The following is a 21,871-nucleotide window of genomic DNA, read 5'->3' on the forward strand; positions in this document are numbered from 1 at the left end:
CCATTGACAACAACTCTTTGAGTGCAGTTCTCTAACCAATTCCCTATCCACCTAACTATCTGAAAATCCAGATTGCAGTCCTTCAACTTATCCATCAGAACATCATGTGGAACCTTGTCAAAAGCTTTACTAAAATCCAAGTAAATGACATCAACCGAATTTCCCCGATCCAGCAAACCTGTTACTTGGTCAAAAAAGGAAACTCGGTTGGTCTGGCAGGACCTGTTGGAGACAAATCCATGCTGACTTCCTTGTATCACCAAATTGTCCTCCAGATGTTTGCAGATCGCTCCCTTTAATTTCTGCTCCATTATCTTCCCCACAACAGAGGTCAGACTCACTGGTCTGTAGTTTCCTGGGTCATCCTTCCTCCCTTTTTTGAAGATCGCAATAATGTTTGCTCTCTTCCAGTCCTCCGGGACATCTCCAGTCCTTAAAGAGGTTCCGAAGATGATGGACAAGGGCTGTGCAAGTTCTCTGGAAAGTTCTTTGAGTACTCTCGGGTGCATTTCATCCGGACTTGAACTCATTTGGGGATTTGAACTCATCCAGTGCAGCTAAATGCCTCTCGACAACCTCTCTATCCATGTTAATCTGCCACCCAGACACTATCCTTTGGCTACGGCCATCTCTAGATGTGCCTAAACACTTTGACCTGTGGGAAAAATCAGATGTAAAATAGGCACTAAGCCTTTCTGCTTTCTCTGCATCTTTCGTTAGAGTTTGTCCATCCGCACCCAACAGTGGGCCTATTGCCTCCTTTACTTTACGTTTACTCCTCACATGACTGAAAAATCTTTTCTTGTTACAATTGAATTGATAAGTGCTTGTTGTTCTTGTGTTGGGCAGATTTGACTTCAAACGTTATAGTCACTAGAGCTAACTTCCATTAAAGCTTTCTTTCCATAGAAGTTTTGTTGTGAGTTTTGTCAGCACTTGACAAGGTTGAGGGACTTGGGAATGTTCAACCTGGAAAAAAGGAGGTTGAGAGGAGACATGCTAGCCCTCTTTAAGTATTTGAAAGGTTGTCACTTGGAGGAGGGCAGGATGCTGTTTCCATTGGCTGCAGAGGAGAGGACGCGCAGTAATGGGTTTAAACGACAAGTACAACGATATAGGCTAGATATCAGGAAAAAAAAATTCAGTCAGAGTAGTTCAGCAGTGGAATAGGCTGCCTAAGGAGGTGGTGAGCTCCCCCTCACTGGCAGTCTTCAAGGAAAGGTTGGATACACACTTTTCTTGGATGCTTTAGGATGCTTAGGGCTGATCCTGCGTTGAGCACGCTACTCACCTCTCTCCAGTCTGATGAAACACCATTGACAACAACTCTTTGAGTGCAGTTCTCTAACCAATTCCCTATCCACTTAACTATCTGAAAATCCAGATTGCAGTCCTTCAACTTATCCATCAGAACATCATGAGGAACCTTGTCAAAAGCTTAAATAAAATCCAAGTAAATGACATCAACCGAATTTCCCGGATCCAGCAAACCTATTACTTGGTCAAAAAAGGAAACCAGGTTGGTCTGGCAGGACCTGTTGGAGATATATCCATGCTGACTTCCTTGTATCACCAAATTGTCCTCCAGATGTTTGCAGATCGCTCCCTTTAATATCTGCTCCATTATCTTCCCCACAACAGAGGTCAGACTCACTGGTCTGTAGTTTCCTGGGTGATCCTTCCTCCCTTTTTTGAAGATCGCAATAATGTTTGCTCTCTTCCAGTCCTCCGGGACATCTCCAGTCCTTAAAGAGGTTCCGAAGATGATGGACAAGGGCTGTGCAAGTTCTCTGGAAAGTTCTTTGAGCATTCTCGGGTGCATTTCATCCGGACCAGGGGATTTGAACTCATCCAGTGCAGCTAAATGCTTCTCGACAACCTCTCTATCTATGTTAACCTGCCACCCAGACACTATCCTTTGGCTACGGCCATCTCTAGATGTGCCTAAGCACTTTGACCTGTGGGAAAAACAGATGTAAAATAGGCACTAAGCCTTTCTGCTTTCTCTGCATCTTCCGTTAGAGTTTGTCCATCCGCACCCAACAGTGGGCCTATTGCCTCCTTTACTTTACATTTGCTCCTCACATAACTGAAAAATCTCTTCTTGTTACAATGGGCTTCCCTGGCCAATCTTAGCTCACTCTCAGCTTTGGCCTTTCTGATGATTGATTACAATTGATTACAATTGTCCTACCAAGATAAGCAGTGGTGTGACCTAATCACTCTGGATGACTTCTGCCCTACTGTAGGAGAAAGTGCCTTTCTTCCCTTGGACCCTACCCGCCCCCCATACAGATGGCAGGCATCAGAGCCAAAGGGTGTGGATTACGGGCTTTGCGACCCTCCAAATTGCAGAGGCACACACAGTGAATGGTGACACTCTATGCACTCAAAACTCTGTGCTCTGCATTAGTTGCACTGATGTTTGCCACATTTCCAGGCTAATAGCTGCACCTGGCTTGTGTTGTATTCCAGGCTTTTTTGAAAAATGCCCAAACTAGTAAGTACAAGGATGGCAACCCAAATTCTGCAGCCCCGCATGCATGATTTAAAAGGCCTACTACCTTTTAGCTTGCCTCCCAGAAACCCCAGAGAGCTACAAAGTGCTAATGTGGAATGGGAACACAGGTTTACCTTTAACAAACAAGAATGTGCAAGATAGGCCGAGGTAGATAGCTCTGTTGTGCTGAAGCAACAGGACAAAGTTTAAGTCTAGGAACATCTTTAAGATCAACCAAGTTTTATTCTGAGTATAAGCTTTTGGGTGCAGGCACACTTCAGATATACTGAAGATATCTGACAAAATGTGCCTGCATACAAAAGCTGTTCAAGAACTTACTAGGAAACCCATACTCCATAAACCTGCATCTGTCCATGTACAGTGCGGTCAGAATACCAACCCTTGACAGGCCTGTTGTAAGAACTGCAGGAAAAGAATGGATGAGAAAGTGTTGATTACAGGCTAAGTGAATTCTCCACCAGAAGGCATCCTGCTCTGACATGTGCCAAGCCCAGGAGGGCTCTACGCCAAAGGCAGGCAAAGATACTGCCAGGAGGGAAAACTAAAACAAACCTGGTAGCAGCCAGAAAAACAAAGGGGGGGGGGAGCTGGATGTGGGAAGGCAATCATTCTTCAGTTGCATTCTGATTGGCTGCCCCCCCCCCCACTATCATATTCAAAGTCATTTCCTAGACCAGCGGTCCGCAAGCTTCCGCTTGCTGCGGACCGCTGCGACGTAGTGGGGGAAGAGGGCGGCCCGGGGGCATGCGCGTTTCCGCTGCCGCCCATGCCGGCGGCCGCGGCTTCCCCTCCCGGCCGTGAGCAAATTGGCCGCTAAAGCTAAAGCGGCCGATTAGCTTGCAGCTCGGCAAGCTTCTCTTCCCTCCCCTCCCGAAGCCAGAAGCTTGCCGGGCCGCGAGCTAATCGGCTGCTTTGGCGGCCGATTTGCTTGCGGCCTGGCGAGCTTCTTGCTTCGGGGGGGGGGGGGGGAGGAGCCGGGCCATAGTATCAGGGTGCTGCTTTTGCCAATGCCCCCCCACCCCCAAACTCAGGTGCGCCCTGTATTTTGGGGAAGCTCTTTAGTAGTTTCCCTCAGCAACTGAACTCAGGTACTTCTATGTTTGAAAGACGACATGCTCTCAGGTTGGGGGAAGGGAGGGAGGCGGGGACTGGTAGAAAGGGATGTGGCAGGAAGTGGCAACCCTGTCCTCAGAGCCATGGCCAGCTGGTTGACAGGGTCTGGAGGGGGGGGTAATATATATGTTAATAAAGGACATGTGCAGGATTTAGTGCAATCGTTTGTACCCATGGCTTTGCCTTTCTTTAGAAAGCTCCAAGCAGTTGAGCCATAGGACTCCCCTTGGCTTCCCAGCCATGCCCACCCCTCTGCAGCTTTCAGGAACAAACAACTGTTTCCCCACAATTACCCACAAAGCTGGGGCTTTCCCCCCTAGCCGGCTCCTGTTTCAGCCAAAGTTTATGAGGCTCAGTTGCCTTAGAGCAGTCTTGTTGGCCTGCTTGCTGCTCAGCCCCTTCCCCAGTTTGCAGTTGGTGCATGTGGGGCAGTGCCCAGACCTATTTTGGAGCTCACCTTTGTCCCATTTGGCTGTGCTACACAGACAAACCGCTGGATTCCTGTTCAAGTGCTTTCAGGGACCCTGCTCTCCCCCACTCCCTATACTTCGTTGAGCTGAGAGGCATCTCTGGGGCACAGTTTGAGAATCACTCCTCGTGTAAGTCTATATGATTTGGCTGCTGGCTTCAGGAAATGATGTTTGCCTAGCCCAGCTTTGTGCTGTTCCATCAACCACTTTAGTTAAACATACCCGAATAATCTGGAGTATCTGCATTGGGCCTTTTCTTTCTTTTTCTTTCTTTTTCTCACCTCTTCCTTCAAGCTCTCTGACAGTCTGGCTTAGTCTGAGCTCCTCGGGAGCGAATCTATATCAGCCACCGTCAATACTTCGATGGGACACCACCAAGGAAATCCAAGGTTGCTGCATGGTGAAAGACAACGCCAAAGCATCTTCTGAACATCTCTTGACATCCCCATGAACATCCCCATGATAGTGGGGTGTGTGTGTGTGTGTGCAGCCAATCAGAATGCAACTGAAGGAGACGGGAGAAGAAAACGATTCTTAGGGGGCATACCCAAGGACAAGGAAACCTGGTTCTATAAGGTTAGCTGAAAGTGTTTTTTCACTTTCCAAATAAACATATCCAACTTCCATGAGCTCTCAGAATGGCGGGTGGGGGATAAGCCAAGACACAAGATATCACTCCACTCCTCTTCTGGCCATCCATATAAAATCCCACCTTTTATTATGGCACATGGTAACCAGTACTGATGTGTTAGATACCAATAACGGGGAGAGGAGGAATACCCACGGCGCAAAAGATACAGCCATAACCATTAGTGAATACAAGTCTTTACAATGAAGTTTTCAAGATAAAAAAACTTTAGGGCTTTGCTTTTTTTACATTGAAGTAACTGTACAGGTATTCTGAAAATTGTGAGAATGAGTTTAAAAAGTAAAAAAAAGGTACAATGACTATAAGCAAGGGCTGTGGGTTTTGAACAACAAAAGGAGAATCCTGAAAGGCTCACTGCAGGAGCATCTGTTGGTGTGCGCAGGGGAAAGGGAAGCAGTGCCTCTCGGGGCTTGAACACAAGTCCCGTGCTGGGGTAGCGGGGGGAAGAACCAAAGCGGAAAAGTAACAGCCAAACCACAAAGCACTCTCATTTGGTCTTATAAAGGAAAAAAAAAAGATTTTTTTAAAAGTATGAGGCATCTTAACTCACATAAATCCTCTATCTAAAATGAGTTGGAAAAGTCCTACCTTTCTGTAAAGAAAAAAAAATAAAGAGATTCAGTTATTTCTAAGTTCATGATATGCCAGTGGTGAGAAACAAGCAGAGGGGCAGCTCCTTTTCTTTGAGCAGTTAAGCTCTGGGGTTCCCAGTGTATGCAGCATGCCATGGAAGGAATCCCCCACCCATGGGAAGAGTCCTGCTGCCCATTCATATGGAGACCTGTCATCTTTGGGCCAAGGTCAGGAGCAAACTTGTGAAGGTTGCTTCAGGTCTCTTGCCAAATGGGGCTGAAATATTCTCATTTGGCTTTTTTCAAAAAAAAGAAAAGAAAAGAAAAAAGAGCACAGACACAAAATATGCCCCCCTTTCCACTCTCCAACAGTCTCTCAAGTGATGTCAAAAGCACTTAACAGTCACTCTTCCAAAGTTTAATTGTTTTGTCATTTTCTAGGGCTGCTGAGGCGATGATATTCTCTGTTGGGTGGCAGGCCGTGGAGATCACAACATCTGCAAGGAAACAGAGTGGCACCTGTCATCAGCTTGCAAGAAATCACACTGGCCTGGACATGAAAGTGGGCATTTCAAACCACAACTTAGCCCCCTTCCCAGGCCTACACCTAGGAGAGTTGTCTCCCTCACCTGCTGGCAAGTCTTACACACCTGAGCAGGCACTGGCTCCAGCAGTTAGAATGCTGGGCCAGGCTTAGGGAGCATCAGGTTCAAATGCAGACTCACTGACTGGCCCTGGGCCATTCACACCTCTCACAGTTTTTGAGAGAAAGAACCCTGAAGAGTCCTTACAGGAAGAGCCAGATCAAAAGCTGGGCATGGCTAGGGCCAGAAGCTCATTACCTGTCTAACTGTTTTTTAACTTGCCTCACTGTATCATCCACTACAGAAACATTAAAGTTGACTATGGCAAGAATGTATGCCAGTAATAGAATGCATTTGATGCACTGCGATAGCTTAATGGCAGATCACTTCCTTGTGTGCAGAGGGTCCCTGGTTCAATCCCAGGCATCTCCAGTTGTAAGGACAACAGGTCAGACTTTGGAGAGCCACTGCCAGAGAGCACTGGACCCATCGGCCTCAGCATTAAAGTCTCCATATAAGCTTTTAGAGGTAGGAGCAATGGCGGTATGTCACACATTCATATCCTAGCATCTTGAACAGTCCAAAGTAGTGCTGGGAAGGCTCTTTGCCTGTTGCACAGATGCAGAAACATTTCAGCGGCAAAGCACAACATCTCTGCTCCTTCAGAAACCTGGCCAGCAGCCTAGACTGACTGCAGAGGTACTGGAGAGCAGGTACTGGAGAGACACACTGCAGGAAGTCACAAGACTCCGCAGGAAGTCACCACAGGACTCAACAGTGTTTGACCCTGCCACGGAGAAAGAGACCCAGCATCTCTTTGCAGCAGTAAGTCTTTCTCAAAGCCCCCAACCTTCAACATGCAGCACTTTTCCTTGTGAGTCAAGGCAGAGACAGATAGAACGTGGGGCTTTTACCATCTAGGATTGCCCCAGTTCACTGCCTAAATTGTAAAAAGGATGCCAGAAATCTGGAATCCAGTGTACTCAAAGAAAGCAAGATAAACTGTTTTGTGATGTAAATCTCTTATAACTTATTTCCACATTAAGCACAATCCTAAGCAATCACAATGTAGTTATGAACAGTACATTCAACAAGAGTAACAATGTACAAAAAGATAATTAATGGTAAACACTAAGTTTTCCAGAGCCTTCAAACACAAAATGCAATCCCTTGAAGTACTGCGGAATCTAAGCAAAGCCACATTTCATTAAAAGAGGCACAATGTTTTTAAAAACAAAGGTATAGTAGAACAATGCAAAAAGCAAATAAAAGAATTTTTCAAATTTAATTTTAATAATGGAGTTAAGAACTACATTGTATGAGACAATTGAGTGTAAGATTAAAAAGGAATCAGCAAGAAAAAGAGAAAAATTATTAGGTGAATTGGAGGATCTGGGAGAAGGGGCATTTGGAGGAGCTGGGAGGAGAGTGTTATCTCAGGAACTGACTCAGGAGCTGACTGCTAGCTCCACTCTCTGCTGAGTAGGCCTTTGTGATATAAAAGGCTCTTGCTTGCCAGAGGAGGCAGCATTTGGAGGAGCTGGGAGAAGGAGAGTGTTATCTCAGGAACTGACTCAGGAGCTAAAATACTAAAACAACCAAAAAACACTTGGGTTCTGGATCAAACCAGAAGGCCCTAAGGAGCCATTGGGCAAGAGCTAAACGACTTTGGACTGTAGGCTCATTGCCGGAGGATCAAGCCGAAGGATTGAGTGAAGTGTAAGACTGTTTGAAAGCATTTCAGATGAATCAAATTGGCATGAAGACTGAAGCAGCTCAGGTAGTGACATGTAGCACCTGTGGAATGTATGTCTTCTTACCTCAGTGGGACAATTTTTACAAACGCAGCAAGTATAAATTAGTGGCTCTGCTAAAGTCTGGGGATTAGAGAGAAGATTGAATATCCTGCAGGAAGAGGGAAATCTATCAAATCAAAATCAGGAGCACCTAACACAGGAGGGTAATAAATGGAAGGATGTTACACATAGGAGTAGAAGAGTGAGGAGAAGGTCTGACCCACAAATAATACTGCCCAACAGAGTATGGAACATATTAAGAAAGACTTGTGGATCTGAGGAAAAAGGTTAAAGGACTGGGAGCACAGGTGGTGTTTTCATCAATCCTTCCTGTTGTGGTTTAGGAAGAGAGAGAAAAAATCATGCAAGTAAATGACTGGCTATGTCACTGGTATCGTTGGTAAAGGTTTGGATTTCTAAGATGTTAATACGAGGGGCTACTATCAGGAGACGGTGTGTACCTCACAAGGGACGGAAAAAGTATTTTGGTAAAAACCTTTGCAAACCTTGTGAAGATGGCTTTAAACTAGATCGAAAGGGGAAGCAAGATGTAAATTCTGAACTTAGTGTGATGGTAAGAACTCAAGATGAGAAGAGTGCAAATCTACAGGGGATGGGACATAAGCAGGGAACTACTAACTTGTAAGGACGTTAAAAAACAAAAACTATGGGGCACACGAATGGATTACGATATCTCTACACTAATGTACAGCGTATAGGAAACAAGCAGGAGGTAGTATGAATAGAGGAAGGGGGCTATGACCTAATAGGAATTACAGAAATGTGTTGGGATAATACTAACAATTGGAATACGAGAATTGAGGGGTACAATCTATTCAAAGGGGACAGACAAGAAAAAAGGGGAGAGGTGTAGCAATATATGTTATTTATACTTGTGAAGAAATGCAGGTAACTGACAGTTCAGTTGAGTGTATTTGGGTAAATGTAAAAGGAGGAGGAAACGAGAGTGATATTATGGTGGGAGTCTGCTATAGATCACCAAGCCAGTCAGAGGAGTTGAATGAGATACTGCTAGACCAAATTACACAATTCTCAAAGTGGATGGAAACAGTGGTCATGGGTGACTTCAATTACCCAATCAAACTTTATTACAGTCGTTCAGACCAAGTTATATGAAGTCATTACATAAGAGACCAAGAGAATATGGTCATTTAATGTAATACAATTTAAAACAGATCATAAAATAGAACTTAAAACTATGCTACTTTAGAGCATCAGATTTTTATGGCGGCAGCACAAAACTTAGCCAGCTGAGTTGTCACCTGGGGGGACTTATCAGCAGCTTCTTTGCTCAATCTACATCATGATGTTCTAGCAACTTTTTAAGGAGTGGTTCAATCAAGTTGCTCCAAATGTCTATATAAGCACGCAGTGGAACAATATAAGCTCTCTTGTATCAATTTCACCACTCCCACATAAACATTGTCTCAGTGTAAGGGAATGTTCTTTTAGCGACCCTCTACAAGACCTGAAGGCATGACAGAGCATCTTGCAAGGGTAATGACCTTCTTTGTTTACTTATTACCAGCTGAGACAGATAAGTGGCAGGGGCCAGAACTTATCTTGTTTTAAGTGGGGCCAAAACAGGTCCAGTTGACGTTGATTGCCCCATATCCACTGCTTAACTAATGTTGCAGCTTAATCATGAGCTAATTTGGATACTGAGTATATGGAGAAGACCAGACTTTGGATTTCTCTGTGGACAGACTTAGTCGAAGATGATTGGAAACTGTCATTCAGGGTTAAAGAATGAGATATTGGAGGAGTAGGAAATGAGAGTGGTATTATTGTAGGTGCCTGCTATAGACCACCAAACCAGAGGACTTGAATGAAATACTGCTAGACCAAATTACACAATTTTCAAAAAGGGGGAAACAATGGTCATGGGTGACTTCAATTACCCAGATATCTGTTGGAGGATCAACTCTGCTAAAAATACAAACTTCATTAAATTCTTGTCTTGCTGACAGCTTCATTTCCCAGAAAGTAGAGACGGAACAAGGGGCTCTGCTATTTTATACATGATTCTCATCAATAGGGAAGAATTGGTACATGAGGTGGAAGTAGTGGGCACACTTGGTAGTAGTGACCATATGCTTTTGGAATTTTGAATTGTGGGAAACCTTTACGTAGTCGGACATATAGCCTGGACTTCAGGAAAGCAAATTTTAACAGACTTAAAAGTGTGTTGAGTAGAGTCCCGTGGTCAGAAAGACTTAAAGAGCTCGGAATCCAAGAGGGCTGGGAGTTTCTTAAAAGTGAAATACTGAAGGCTCAATCACAAACAATTCCCTTGAGAAGGAAAGATGGAAAGAGCCTAAGGAAACCAAGGTGGCTCCATAAACAGCTGTCAAATGATTTGAGGAATAAAGAAGAGTCATTTAGGAAATGGAAGGAAGGCTTTATTACCAAGGATGAGTATAAACAAATAACTAATAATTGTAGGGACAGGGTTGTTGTTGTTAGGTGCAAAGTAGTGTCCGACCCATTGCGAAGTAGTGTCCGACCCCCATGGACAATGATCCTCCAGGCCTTCATGTCCTCTACCATTCCTCGAAGTCCATTTAAATTTGTACCAACTGCTTTAGTGACTCCATCCAGCCACCTCATTCTCTGTCATCCCCTTCTTTTGCTCTCAATCGCTCCCAGCATTAGGCTTTTCTCCAGGGAGTCCTTCCTTCTCATGAGGTGGCCAAAGTATTTTATTATTGTTGTTGTTGTTGTATTTATACCCCGCCTCCCCCCGAAGGCTCGAGGCGGCTTACATAACCCCATCCCCCATAAAATAACAATAAGTTCCAATAAATTTACAATAGTGGCAACAATGATGGCTTAATCTTATTTAGTCTCCGCATCCTCAACTACAGGAGGGGGGTGATACTCTCTACTGCCAGTTTGTGAGGGGGGGTGATCTTCTTACCGCCCAGGCTCAACTATAAGCCTGGCGGAAGAGCTCCGTCTTACAGGCCCTTCGGAATGCTGGTGATTCCCGCAGGGCCCTCAGCTCTTCCGGGAGCTCATTCCACCAGGTTGGGGCCAGGACCGAGAAGGCCCTGGCCCTGGTCGAGGCCAGGCGGGCTTCCTTGGGGCTGGGAACAACCAATAGGTTAGCCCCCGCAGACCGTAAAGCCCTGCGGGTGATACAGGGCGAAAGGCGGTCCCTCATATATGCTGGGCCTAAACCACAGATGGCCTTGAAGGTCAAAACCAAAACCTTGAACCTGATCCGGAAGGCAACCGGTAACCAGTGGAGCTGCCTCAGAACTGGCTGGATGTGAGCCCTCCACGGTGTAGCTGTGAGGACTCTAGCAGCCGCATTTGGGACGAGTTGCAGTTTCCGGATCAAGCCCAAAGGCAGGCCAGTGTAGAGCGAGTTACAGAAATCTAGTCTGGAGGTGACCGTCGCATGGATCACTGTGGCCAGGTGTTCGGAGGACAGATAGGGCGCTAGTAGGCGAGCCTGGCGAAGATAGAAAAATGCCCGGCTAGCTACTTGTTTAACCTGTGCCTTGAGTGTTAGTGAGGCATCAATGGTCACCCCTAAATTCCTGGCCTGAGACGCAATATTAAGTTGCGTCCCGGCCAGAAAGGGTAAGCGTGCTTCCTGATCAGCCCCCCTACGGCCCAACCACAGGACCTCTGTCTTGGAGGGGTTGAGTTTCAGGCGACTCTGCTCGAGCCATCCAGCTACAGCTTCCAAACATCTGGCAAATGGATCTGGGGGGGGGAGACTGGGTGGCCATCCATGAGGAGAAAGAGCTGGGTGTCATCAGCGTACTGGTGGCAACCCAGCCCATAACTCCGTACCAGTTGAGCCAGAGGGCGCATAAAGATGTTAAATAATGCAGGAGAGAGCACTGAGCCCTGTGGGACCTCACAAGGGAGCCGGGTAAGGGCCCGATACTTCCTCTCCTACGGCTACCCTCTGTGTCCGGTTTTGGAGGAAAGAGCGTATCCAGCGTAACGCTGTACCACTTATCCCTGTACCGGCGAGGCGGCTCGCTAGCAGCTCGTGATCGACCACATCAAACGTGGCCGACAGATCTAAAAGAATTAGCACAGCAGAGCCACCTCAGTCAAGCTGGCGACGGAGGTCATCCAACAAGGAGACCAACACAGTCTCCACCCCATGACCAGGGCGGAAGCCAGACTGGTATGGATCGAGTGCCGAAGTATCTTCCAGGAACGCTAGGAGCTGGTCCGCCGCAGCCCTTTCCACCACCTTACCCAGGAACGCTAAATGCGCTACTGGGCGGTAGCTTGCAGGGTCTTGCGGGTCCAGAGATGGCTTCTTGAGGAGAGGGAACACCATCGCCTCCTTCAGCACCTCAGGGAACTCCCCTGACTGGAGAGAGCAGTTAACAATATCCCTGAGCTGCTCACCTATCCGTCCATCCCTCCCCTTAAGGAGCCAAGACGGACAGGGATCGAGGGGGCAGGTGGTTGCCCTCATCCTTCCCAGCAACCCGTCCACTTCGGATAAAGAGAGCCACCTGAAGCCATCAAAGCCACTAAAGGCGGCCAACGGGCCTCCAGTTCATTAACTGTATTAACTGTAGCAGGAAGGGAGTGGCGGAGCAACAAGACTTTATCCGCAAAATGGCTTGCAAATGCCTCACAGCTGATGGTCAAATTCCTACTATTTTGGCGCCCATCTTCCAGGGCGGTAAGAGATCTAGCAACCCTAAATAGTTGAGCTGGACGAGAGCTAGCGGATGCAATTTCTGTGGCAAAGAAGTCACGTTTAGCCGCTTTCACTGCCATCTCATACGCCCTCATAAACGTGCGATGAGATGTTCTTGTAGCCTTGTCACGAGCCTTCCGCCACACTCGCTCTAGTCGTCTCAATTCCCTCTTCTTCTCCCAGAGCTCCCCAGTGTACCAGGGTGCCCGTTAGAGTCGAGGGCAGAGAAGACGTCTAGGAGCAATCTCGTCTATGGCAGCCGACAGGCGGGATTGCCAGTCCTCCACCATGGCCACTAGCGAAACACCGGGAGGTTTCAGGTCCCACAGAGCATTCTGCAAACCAATTGGATCCATGAGTCTCCTTGGGCGGGCAAAAATGCGCCCGCTGCCCAACTGGGGAGGGGGTGGAGTCTTGATCCGAGCCCGCAGGGCGTAATGGTCTGACCATGGTACGGCCAAAGCGATATCCAGAACCACCTCTATCCCTGCCCCAAAGATTAGGTCGAGGGTGTGGCCGGCCTGATGGGAGGGCCCGGCAACAAATTGCGAGAGCCCCAGCGTTGCCATGGCCGACACTAGGTCCGAGCCAAGTCCTGGGGGCAGCGTGTCCGCATGGACATTGAAGTCCCCCAAGATTATAAGCCTGTTTCAGTTTCATCTTCAGGATCTGGCCTTCTAAGGAGCAGTCAGGGCTGATCTCCTCTACGACTGACCGGTTTGTTCACCTTGCGGTCCAAGGGACTCACAAACTGTCTTCTCCAGCACCAGAGTTCAAAAACCTCAAATTTTTGACACTCGGCCTATAAAAGCTAAAACGCAATATGAGCTTAAGCTAGCAAGAAGTGCTAAACATAACAAAAAAGGTTTATTTAGTTATATTTCAAGTAAGAAAAAGAATAGGGACACCGTAGGACCACTGCGAGGACAAAAAAGTAAAATTATAACAGATGATGATGAAGAGAGGGCTGAACTGCTTAACTCCTATTTCTCCTCAGTCTTCTTTTGTGAGGGAAATAGTGCTCAATGTGGAAAAAACATAACACAACAGGGGAGATGTGAATGGTGCCCTAGGATCACTGTTGTGGCAGTCCACAAATACCTAGTTTCTTTAAATGTAACAAAGTCTCCTGGGCCAGATGTCGACAAACTGGAGAGTGTCCAGAGGAGGGCAACAAAGATGGTGAGGAGTTTAGAGACCAAGACATATGAGGAAAGGTTGGGGGAACTTTGTCTGTTTATCCTGGAGAGGAGATGACTGAGAGGGGATCTGATAACCATCTTCAAGTATTTAAAAGGCTGCCATATAGAGGATGGAGCAGAGCTAATCCCTGTTGCCCCAGTGGGACGGACCAGGACCAATGGGTTGAAATTAATTCAAAAGAAATTCTGTCTCAACATCCGGAAGAAGTTCCTGATAGTTAGAGCGGTTTCTCAGTGGAACAGGCTTCCTCGGAAGGTGGTGGGTTCTCCATCTTTGGAAATTTTAAAACAGAGGCTGGTTAGTCATCTGACAGAGAGGCTGATTCTGTGATGGCTTAAGGGGGTGGTAGGTTACAGTGGATGATTGATAGGTTTGTGAGTGTCCTGCATTGTGCCGGGGATTGGACCCAGGAGGTTCCTTCCAACTCTATTATTGATCCGAGCCCGCAGGGATTCTGAGAAAAATTTATAAAGAAATTAAAGCAGATCCCTTTAATGATGAGTTAAGGGAAAATCAGAAAGATCTTCAAAGGCTATTCACTATGTTAATGGTTTCTGATATGGAGAAAAAGTGAAATTTGTTAAAATAAATAACTTTGAATTTGCTAACAAACCAAGTAGATGGCTAGCTACTAAACTGAGACAAGAAGCAAAAAGAATAATAAAATCAAAAGGGACAGGCAGTTTTAACAGGAGAAAAAAATATTCAAGAAACATTTGTACAGTTTTTTTTTGTCAAATTTTTAAATGGTTCAGAAAATAGATGAAAAAATAATTGAAAGTTATTTAAGTCAACACAATGTAATGCCCATTACAGATGATCAAAGAAGACTTGGACCTATTACAGTAAATGAAATTATAGGGAGTGTAAGAAAAAGTAAATTGAATAAAGTTCCTGAACCTGATGGGATCTCAAATATTTTTTATAAAACATGTATAGATGAGTTACTACTGCCCCTGCAGATAACTATGAATGAGGTATTGGAAGGAATGGAAATCCCTGGTTCATGGAAACAGTCCTATCCTTAACACGCCCGCGGCGCCGCGGACTAAATAATTCGTTAAGCCCTCAGGCGGAGGGCTTTGTCCGTGATGAGGAAGGGGCCTAATTGGCCCCTTCCTGCTGACAGACCATCGGCCGGGCCAATTCCTAGGCTGCTGAAGGAAGCAACTGCGAGCCGTGCAGAGCGCGGCTCGCAGTTGCTTCCTTGAGGGCGGCCTGACGCGTCGGGAGGCGCAAAGCGCCTCCGACGCGTCAGGCCACCGGCAAGGGAGCCCCTGGCAGCCGCTCTCTGCGCGGCTCGCAGTTGCTGACACACAGAGCCCCCTGACACACAGAGGCCACCGGCAAGGGAGCCCCTGGCAGCCGCTCTCTGCGCGGCTCGCAGTTGCTGAAACACAGTCATCCCCCTGACACACAGAGCCCCGGCAGCCGCGCTCCGCACGGCTGCGGAGGCTCCGTGTTCTAGCGCCCGCTGCATTTAGCTGCAGCGGGCTTGATTACTAGTATAACTCTAATTCCCAAAGAGGAACAGGATGTATTGGATGTTAAAAGCTACCGACCTATTGCTTTGCTAAATAATGATTATAAAATTTTCACAGATATATTGGCACAAAGGTTGAAAAATGTTTTTAAAGTTTATATTAATTCAGAAAAATCAGGTTTTCTACCTAAAAGACAAATCAAAGACAATATAAGGATTGCAATAAACGTGATAGAATACTTGAATTTACATACAGACAAACCAGCAGCCTTAATTTTCTTAAATAAAGAAAAAGCATTTGACAACGTTAATTGGAAGTTTATGCAAAAATGTTTAGAAAAGATTATGAGAGAAATTTATGACAGGTATAAGAGTGATATACTCAGAACAAGTAATGAATATTAAGATTAATTGACAGTTTTCACAGATGTGTCACATACAGAATGGTACACATCAGGGATGCCCTCTTCCACCATAACTATTTGGGTTTTGGAAATATTAATAAATAAAATGAAGGAAGATAATGGGGTTAAGTGGATAAAAATTAAGGGAGAAAAATTTAAAATTAGGGCTTTTGCAGATGACATAGTTTTGTTATTAGAAGATCCAATAAAATCTTCTCAAAAAGCTTTGTCATTATTTCAGATGTTTAGCTTAGTATCAGGGCTTAAAATAAATAATCAATCTAACATTTTGGTACTTAATATGAAAAAGAAGGATGAAATAACTTTAGTGGTTATAAAAAAATTTTAAATAGAGAAGAAAAATAGATATTTGGGAATAGTAATTTCTGGCAAAATAATACATTGTTTGATAATAATTATATAGGAAAACTTGGTGTGATATAAAACGAGATTTGGATAAATGGAGGAATTTCTGCTAGGTAGAATTGCAGCTATCAAAATGAATATTTTACCCAGAATGTTATTTTTATTTCAGGTAATTCCTATAAAAGCCTCTGATAAACAATTTAGAGATTGGCAAAAGGAACTATCAGATTTTATCAATGACTATTCCAGAAAGACGAAAACACTGAAGGAGCTCTAAGAAGGCTATTTGGATGAACAGAGAACTTCAAGAGGAACTAAGAAAGAAAAGGAAAATGTTCAGGAAATGGAGGGAAGGACAGAGCTCTAAAGAAGAGTACCTACAGGTTACTAGGCACTGTAGATCAATCATCAGAAAGGCCAAAGCTGAGAGTGAGCTAAGATTGGCCAGGGAAGCCCATTGTAACAAGAAAAGATTTTTCAGTTACGTGAGGAGCAAACGTAAAGTAAAGGAGGCAATAGGCCCGCTGTTGGGTGCGGATGGACAAACTCTAACGAAAGATGCAGAGAAAGCAGAAAGGCTTAGTGCCTATTTTACATCTGTTTTTTCCCACAGGTCTAAGTGTTTAGGCACATCTAGAGATGGCTGTAGCCAAAGGATAGTGTCTGGGTGGCAGGTTAACATGGATAGAGAGGTTGTCGAGAGGCATTTAGCTGCACTGGATGAGTTCAAATCCCCTGGTCCGGATGAAATGCACCCGAGAGTACTCAAAGAACTTTCCAGAGAACTTGCACAGCCCTTGTCCATCATCTTCGGAACCTCTTTAAGGACTGGAGATGTCCCGGAGGACTGGAAAAGAGCAAACGTTATTCCGATCTTCAAAAAAGGGAGGAAGGATGACCCGGGAAACTACAGACCAGTGAGTCTGACCTCTGTTGTGGGGAAGATAATGGAGCAGATATTAAAGGGAGCGATCTGCAAACATCTGGAGGACAATTTGGTGATCCAAGGAAGTCAGCATGGATTTGTCTCCAACAGGTCCTGCCAGACCAACCTAGTTTCCTTTTTTGACCAAGTAACAGGTTTGCTGGATCGGGGAAATTTGGTTGATGTCATTTACTTGGATTTTAGTAAAGCTTTTGACAAGGTTCCCCATGATGTTCTGATGGATAAGTTGAAGGACTGCAATCTGGATTTTCAGATCGTTAGGTGGATAGGGAATTGGTTAGAGAACCGCACTCAAAAAGTTGTTGTCAATGGTGTTTCATCAGACTGGAGAGAGGTGAGTAGCGGGGTACCTCAGGGTTCGGTGCTCGGCCCGGTACTTTTTAACATATTTATTAATGATCTAGATGAGGGGGTGGAGGGACTACTCATCAAGTTTGCAGATGACACCAAATTGGGAGGACTGGCAAATACTCCGGAAGATAGAGACAGAGTTCAACGAGATCTGAACACAATGGAAAAATGGGCAAATGAGAACAAGATGCAATTTAATAAAGATAAGTGTAAAGTTCTGCATCTGGGTCAGAAAAATGAAAAGCATGCCTACTGGATGCGGAATACGCTTCTAGGTAGCACTGTGTGTGAACGAGACCTTGGGGTACTTGTGGATTGTAAACTAAACATGAGCAGGCAGTGTGATGCAGCGGTAAAAAAGGCAAATGCCATTTTGGGCTGTATCAACAGAGGCATCACATCAAAATCACAAGATGTCATAGTCCCATTGTATACGGCACTGGTCAGACCACACCTGGAGTACTGTGTGCAGTTCTGGAGGCCTCACTTCAAGAAGGACATCGATAAAATTGAAAGGGTACAGAGGAGAGCGACGAAGATGATCTGGGGCCAAGGGACCAAGCCCTATGAAGATAGGTTGAGGGACTTGGGAATGTTCAGCCTGGAGAAAAGGAGGTTGAGAGGGGACATGATAGCCCTCTTTAAGTATTTGAAAGGTTGTCACTTGGAGGAGGGCAGGATGCTGTTTCTGCTGGCTGCAGAGGAAAGGACACGCAGTAATGGGTTTAAACTTCAAGTACAACGATATAGGCTAGATATCAGGAAAAAGTTTTTCTCAGTCAGAGTCGTTCAGCAGTGGAATAGGCTGCCTAAGGAGGTGGTGAGTGCCCCCTCACTGGAAGTCTTCAAGCAAAGGTTGGATACACACTTTTCTTGGATGCTTTAGGATGCTTAGGGCTAATCCTGCGTTGAGCAGGGGGTTGGACTAGATGGCCTGTATGGCCCCTTCCAACTCTATGATTCTATGATTCTATTTGGCAGGGAAGGAAACCAAGGATAAAGTTAAAAAATTTGTTTGACAGTAATGAAAGATTAGCCAAAAATTAGCCAAATTTAGAATTGTATTATGCTGCAAGTTTTGTTTGGATCAGGGACTGATTTAACATTAAGAAATAATTATATTTTGAAGGTAGATGGTCATGAATTTGGTTGGCATGCATACCTTTGGTTTGGGAAAGCAGGGATACAAAAAAAAATTGAAAACCATTGTATAAGGCGAGCATTGTTTAGAGTTTGGTCTAAATATAAGAACCAATTGTGGCTAAAAATCCCAAACTGGGTGTCGCACATGAGGCATTATATGGTAGGGAAAAATGGCACTCAAAGAACTACCTAAAATATAAAGATCTGTTAGATTACTCTGAACAGCAAATAAAATTTAAACAGAGGGAAGATATAGCAGTAGTGAGTGGTACCTGCAATTGGTTTCTATATAGAAAATTATATGAAAAATTTAAAAGTGATAGACAGATTTATCAGTTTGAAAATGCAAAAAATGAGGCTGATCTGTGTATATATGAACAAGAAGGTAAATTAATTGCAAAGATCTACGTTATTAAAAAAAAGACACTGAAGTGGTAACAGAATCAATGATTCGCTGGACCGAAAATATAGGGCATACTATTAATCTTCATCATTGGGAGACGGTGTGGAAAAGAGATATAAAGTTTAAATTAGCAACTAATATAAGGGAAAATCATTACAAAATGCTTTATAGATGTTATTTGACTCTGGTATTATTGTTCAAAATCTACAAAAAAGGCTTAACAAAATGCCGGACATGTAATTTGGTTGATGGTACTTTTTATCAACTTTGGTGGACATGCTCAGTATCTCAAAAAAAATTCTGGGTACAGATTCATCAATATATTTGGAAAATAACTAAGCTACATTTGAAACTTAAACGAGAATTATATTTTTAAAATATTTAGGATCTTGAAATAGCAAAAGGAAGGAGAATATTACTACCTTACATGATCTCAGCAGCACGAATAATTTATGCACAATACTGGAAAAATGAAAGTAAAGGAGGCAATTGGCCCACTGTTGGGTGCAGATGGACAAACTCTAACGGAGGATGCAGAGAAAGCAGAAAGGCTCAGCGTCTATTTTACATCTGTTTTTTCCCACAGGTCAAAGGGTTTAGGCACATCTAGAGATGGCAGTAGCCAAGGGATAGTGTCTCGGTGGCAGGTTGTCATGGACAGAGAAGAGGAGAACTTACAGAACCCTAGTCCATCATCTTCTGGACCTCTTTAAGGACTGGAGATGTCCCGGAGAACTGGAAGTGAGCAAAACGTTATTCCGATCTACAAAAAAAGGGAGGAAGGATGACCCGGGAACTACAGACCAGTGAGTCTGACCTCCGTTGTGGGGAAGATAATGGAGCAGATATTAAAGGGAGCGATCTGCAAACATCTGGAGGACAATTTGGTGATCCAAGGAAGTCAGCATGGATTTGTCTCCAACAGGTCCTGTCAGACCAACCTGGTTTCCTTTTTTGACCAAGTAACAGGTGTGCTGGATCGTGGAAATTCGCTTGATGTCATTTACTTGGATTTTAGTAAAGTTTTTGATAAGGTTCCCCATGATGTTCTGATGGATAAATTAAAGGACTGCAATCTGGATTTTCAGATAGTTAGGTGGATAGGGAATTGGTTAGAGCAGTGGTCCCCAACCTTTTTATCACCGGGGCCAGTCAACACTTGACAATTTTACTGAGGCCCGGGGAGGGGGGTAGTCTTTTGCCGAGGGATATCGCCACCACCTAAGCCCCTACTCTACTTGCTTTCCTGCCAGCGACCCTGACTTCCCGCCGCCCACTGGGGGGCGCTGCCAGCAGCAGCTGCACAATGCCATGCTGAGGGGGAGCCCCAGCCATAGCGGCTGCCGGAGAGCACCAAAGGGAAGCCAGCAGCAGAGTAGCAGGGCAGCCCCCGAGGCAGCAGCCGGGGAGGAGGACGAAGAGGAGTCGCGGCCCGGTACCGACTGATCCACGGACTGGTACCAGTCCCTGGACCGGAGGGTTGGGGACCACTGGGTTAGAGAACTGTATTCAAAGAGTTATTGTCAATGGTGTTTCATCAGACTGGAAGGAGGTGAGTAGCGGGGTACCCCAGGGCTTCGTGCTCGGTCCAGTACTTTTTAACATATTTTATTAATGATCTAGATGAGGGGGTGGAGGGATTACTCATTACTCCGGAAGATAGAGACAGAGTTCAACGAGATCTGAACACAGTGGAAAAATGGGCAAATGAGAACAAGATGCAATTTAATAAAGATAAGTGAAAGTTCTGCATCTGGGTCAGAAAAATGAAAAGCATACCTACTGGGTGGGGGATACGCTTCTAGGTAACACTGTGTGTGAACGAGACCTTGGAGTACTTGTGGATTGTAAACTAAACATGAGCAGGCAGTGTGATGCAGCGGTAAAAAAGGCGAATGCCATTTTGGGCTGTATCAACAGGGGCAACACATCAAAATCACAAGATGTTATAGTCCCATTGTATACGGCAGTGGTTAGAGCACACCTGGAGTACTGTGTGCAGTTCTGGAGGCCTCACTTCAAGAAGGATGTAGATAAAATTGAAAGGGTACAGAGGAGAGCGACGAGGATGATCTGGGGCCAAGGGACCAAGCCCTATGAAGATAGGTTGAGGGACTTGGGAATGTTCAGCCTGGAGAAAAGGAGGTTGAGAGGGGACATGATAGCCCTCTTTAAGTATTTGAAAAGTTGTCACTTGGAGGAGGACAGGATGCTGTTTTCGTTGGCTGCAGAGGAAAGGATGCACAGTAATGGGTTTAAACTACAACTACAAGATATATAGGCTAGATATCAGGAAAAAAAATTTCAGTCAGAGTCGTTCAGCAGTGGAATAGGCTGCCTAAGGAGGTGGTGAGCTCCCCCTCACTGGCAGTCTTCAAGCAAAGGTTGGATACACACTTTTCTTGGATGCTTTGGGCTGATCCTGCATTGAGCAGGGGGTTGGACTAGATGGCCTGTGTGGCCCCTTCAATGATTCTGTGAAAGATGTAATTGTGAAATTTTGATTTCTAATAACATTTTTTGTGCGTGTGGTACTAGAAAACTAAAGAACCTGGTTTTTAGATACTCGGAGGCCTTTTCTAAATATTTTTTGTTATTGTATGTTTTTGTTAATTGGGGGAGGTTATTGTGGGGTGTTGATGGTAGTGTTTCATAGGTTTTGTGTCTTTTTTGTTGTTGTGTAAAATGTTCAATTATAATAAAAACAAAGACAAAAAATAGGAGCACGAAGATTGTAGTGGCAATAGGAAAGTAAGCTATAATTTTAGTTCTACTTACATTGCAATGGTATGCCTTAGTTTACTACATAGGATTACGTTATCTGATTTAGGGGCTTTAAAAAGACAACTTATCACAAAACAAATAAAATATAGCTGGCCTTCCCGTTGCCACCACAATCTTTGTTGTGCCTCCTTTAATGAAATGCAGCTTCGTTTTCCTTCCGCAAGCCTTTTGTGTTTGAAGACTCTTGGAAAAGTGTTTACCACTGCTATCTTTCTGTATATTGTAACTGCCATTGAATGTACTATTCATAATCACTTGGAATCATGTTTTAGCTTGTTTAAGTTGCAATAGTTTTTAACTAGGAAATTATTAATAGGAGAGATCTGTATCACAAAATAGTTTGCATTGTGTTCTTTATATTGAGTGCACTGGATTCTA

General features: G+C 44.8%; 1 protein-coding gene across 4 annotated transcripts in view; it reads right to left on the bottom strand.

The window, feature by feature from the left end:
- Window positions 1–4,913: 4,913 nt before the first annotated feature.
- The window catches only part of WDR5 (WD repeat domain 5), a 53,872-nt gene continuing 36,914 nt past the window's right edge, over window positions 4,914–21,871 (bottom strand). For all 4 annotated transcript variants that reach the window (XM_077305035.1, XM_077305032.1, XM_077305033.1 and 1 more), the window contains one exon: window positions 4,914–5,822. In XM_077305035.1, the coding sequence (XP_077161150.1) occupies window positions 5,722–5,822 (101 nt within the window). In that variant the 3' untranslated portion in view covers window positions 4,914–5,721. The remainder of the gene's footprint in view (window positions 5,823–21,871) is intronic.

Source organism: Paroedura picta, chromosome 12, assembly GCF_049243985.1.
Source record: "Paroedura picta isolate Pp20150507F chromosome 12, Ppicta_v3.0, whole genome shotgun sequence".
In the NCBI taxonomy this organism is placed as follows: Eukaryota; Metazoa; Chordata; class Lepidosauria; order Squamata; family Gekkonidae; genus Paroedura; species Paroedura picta.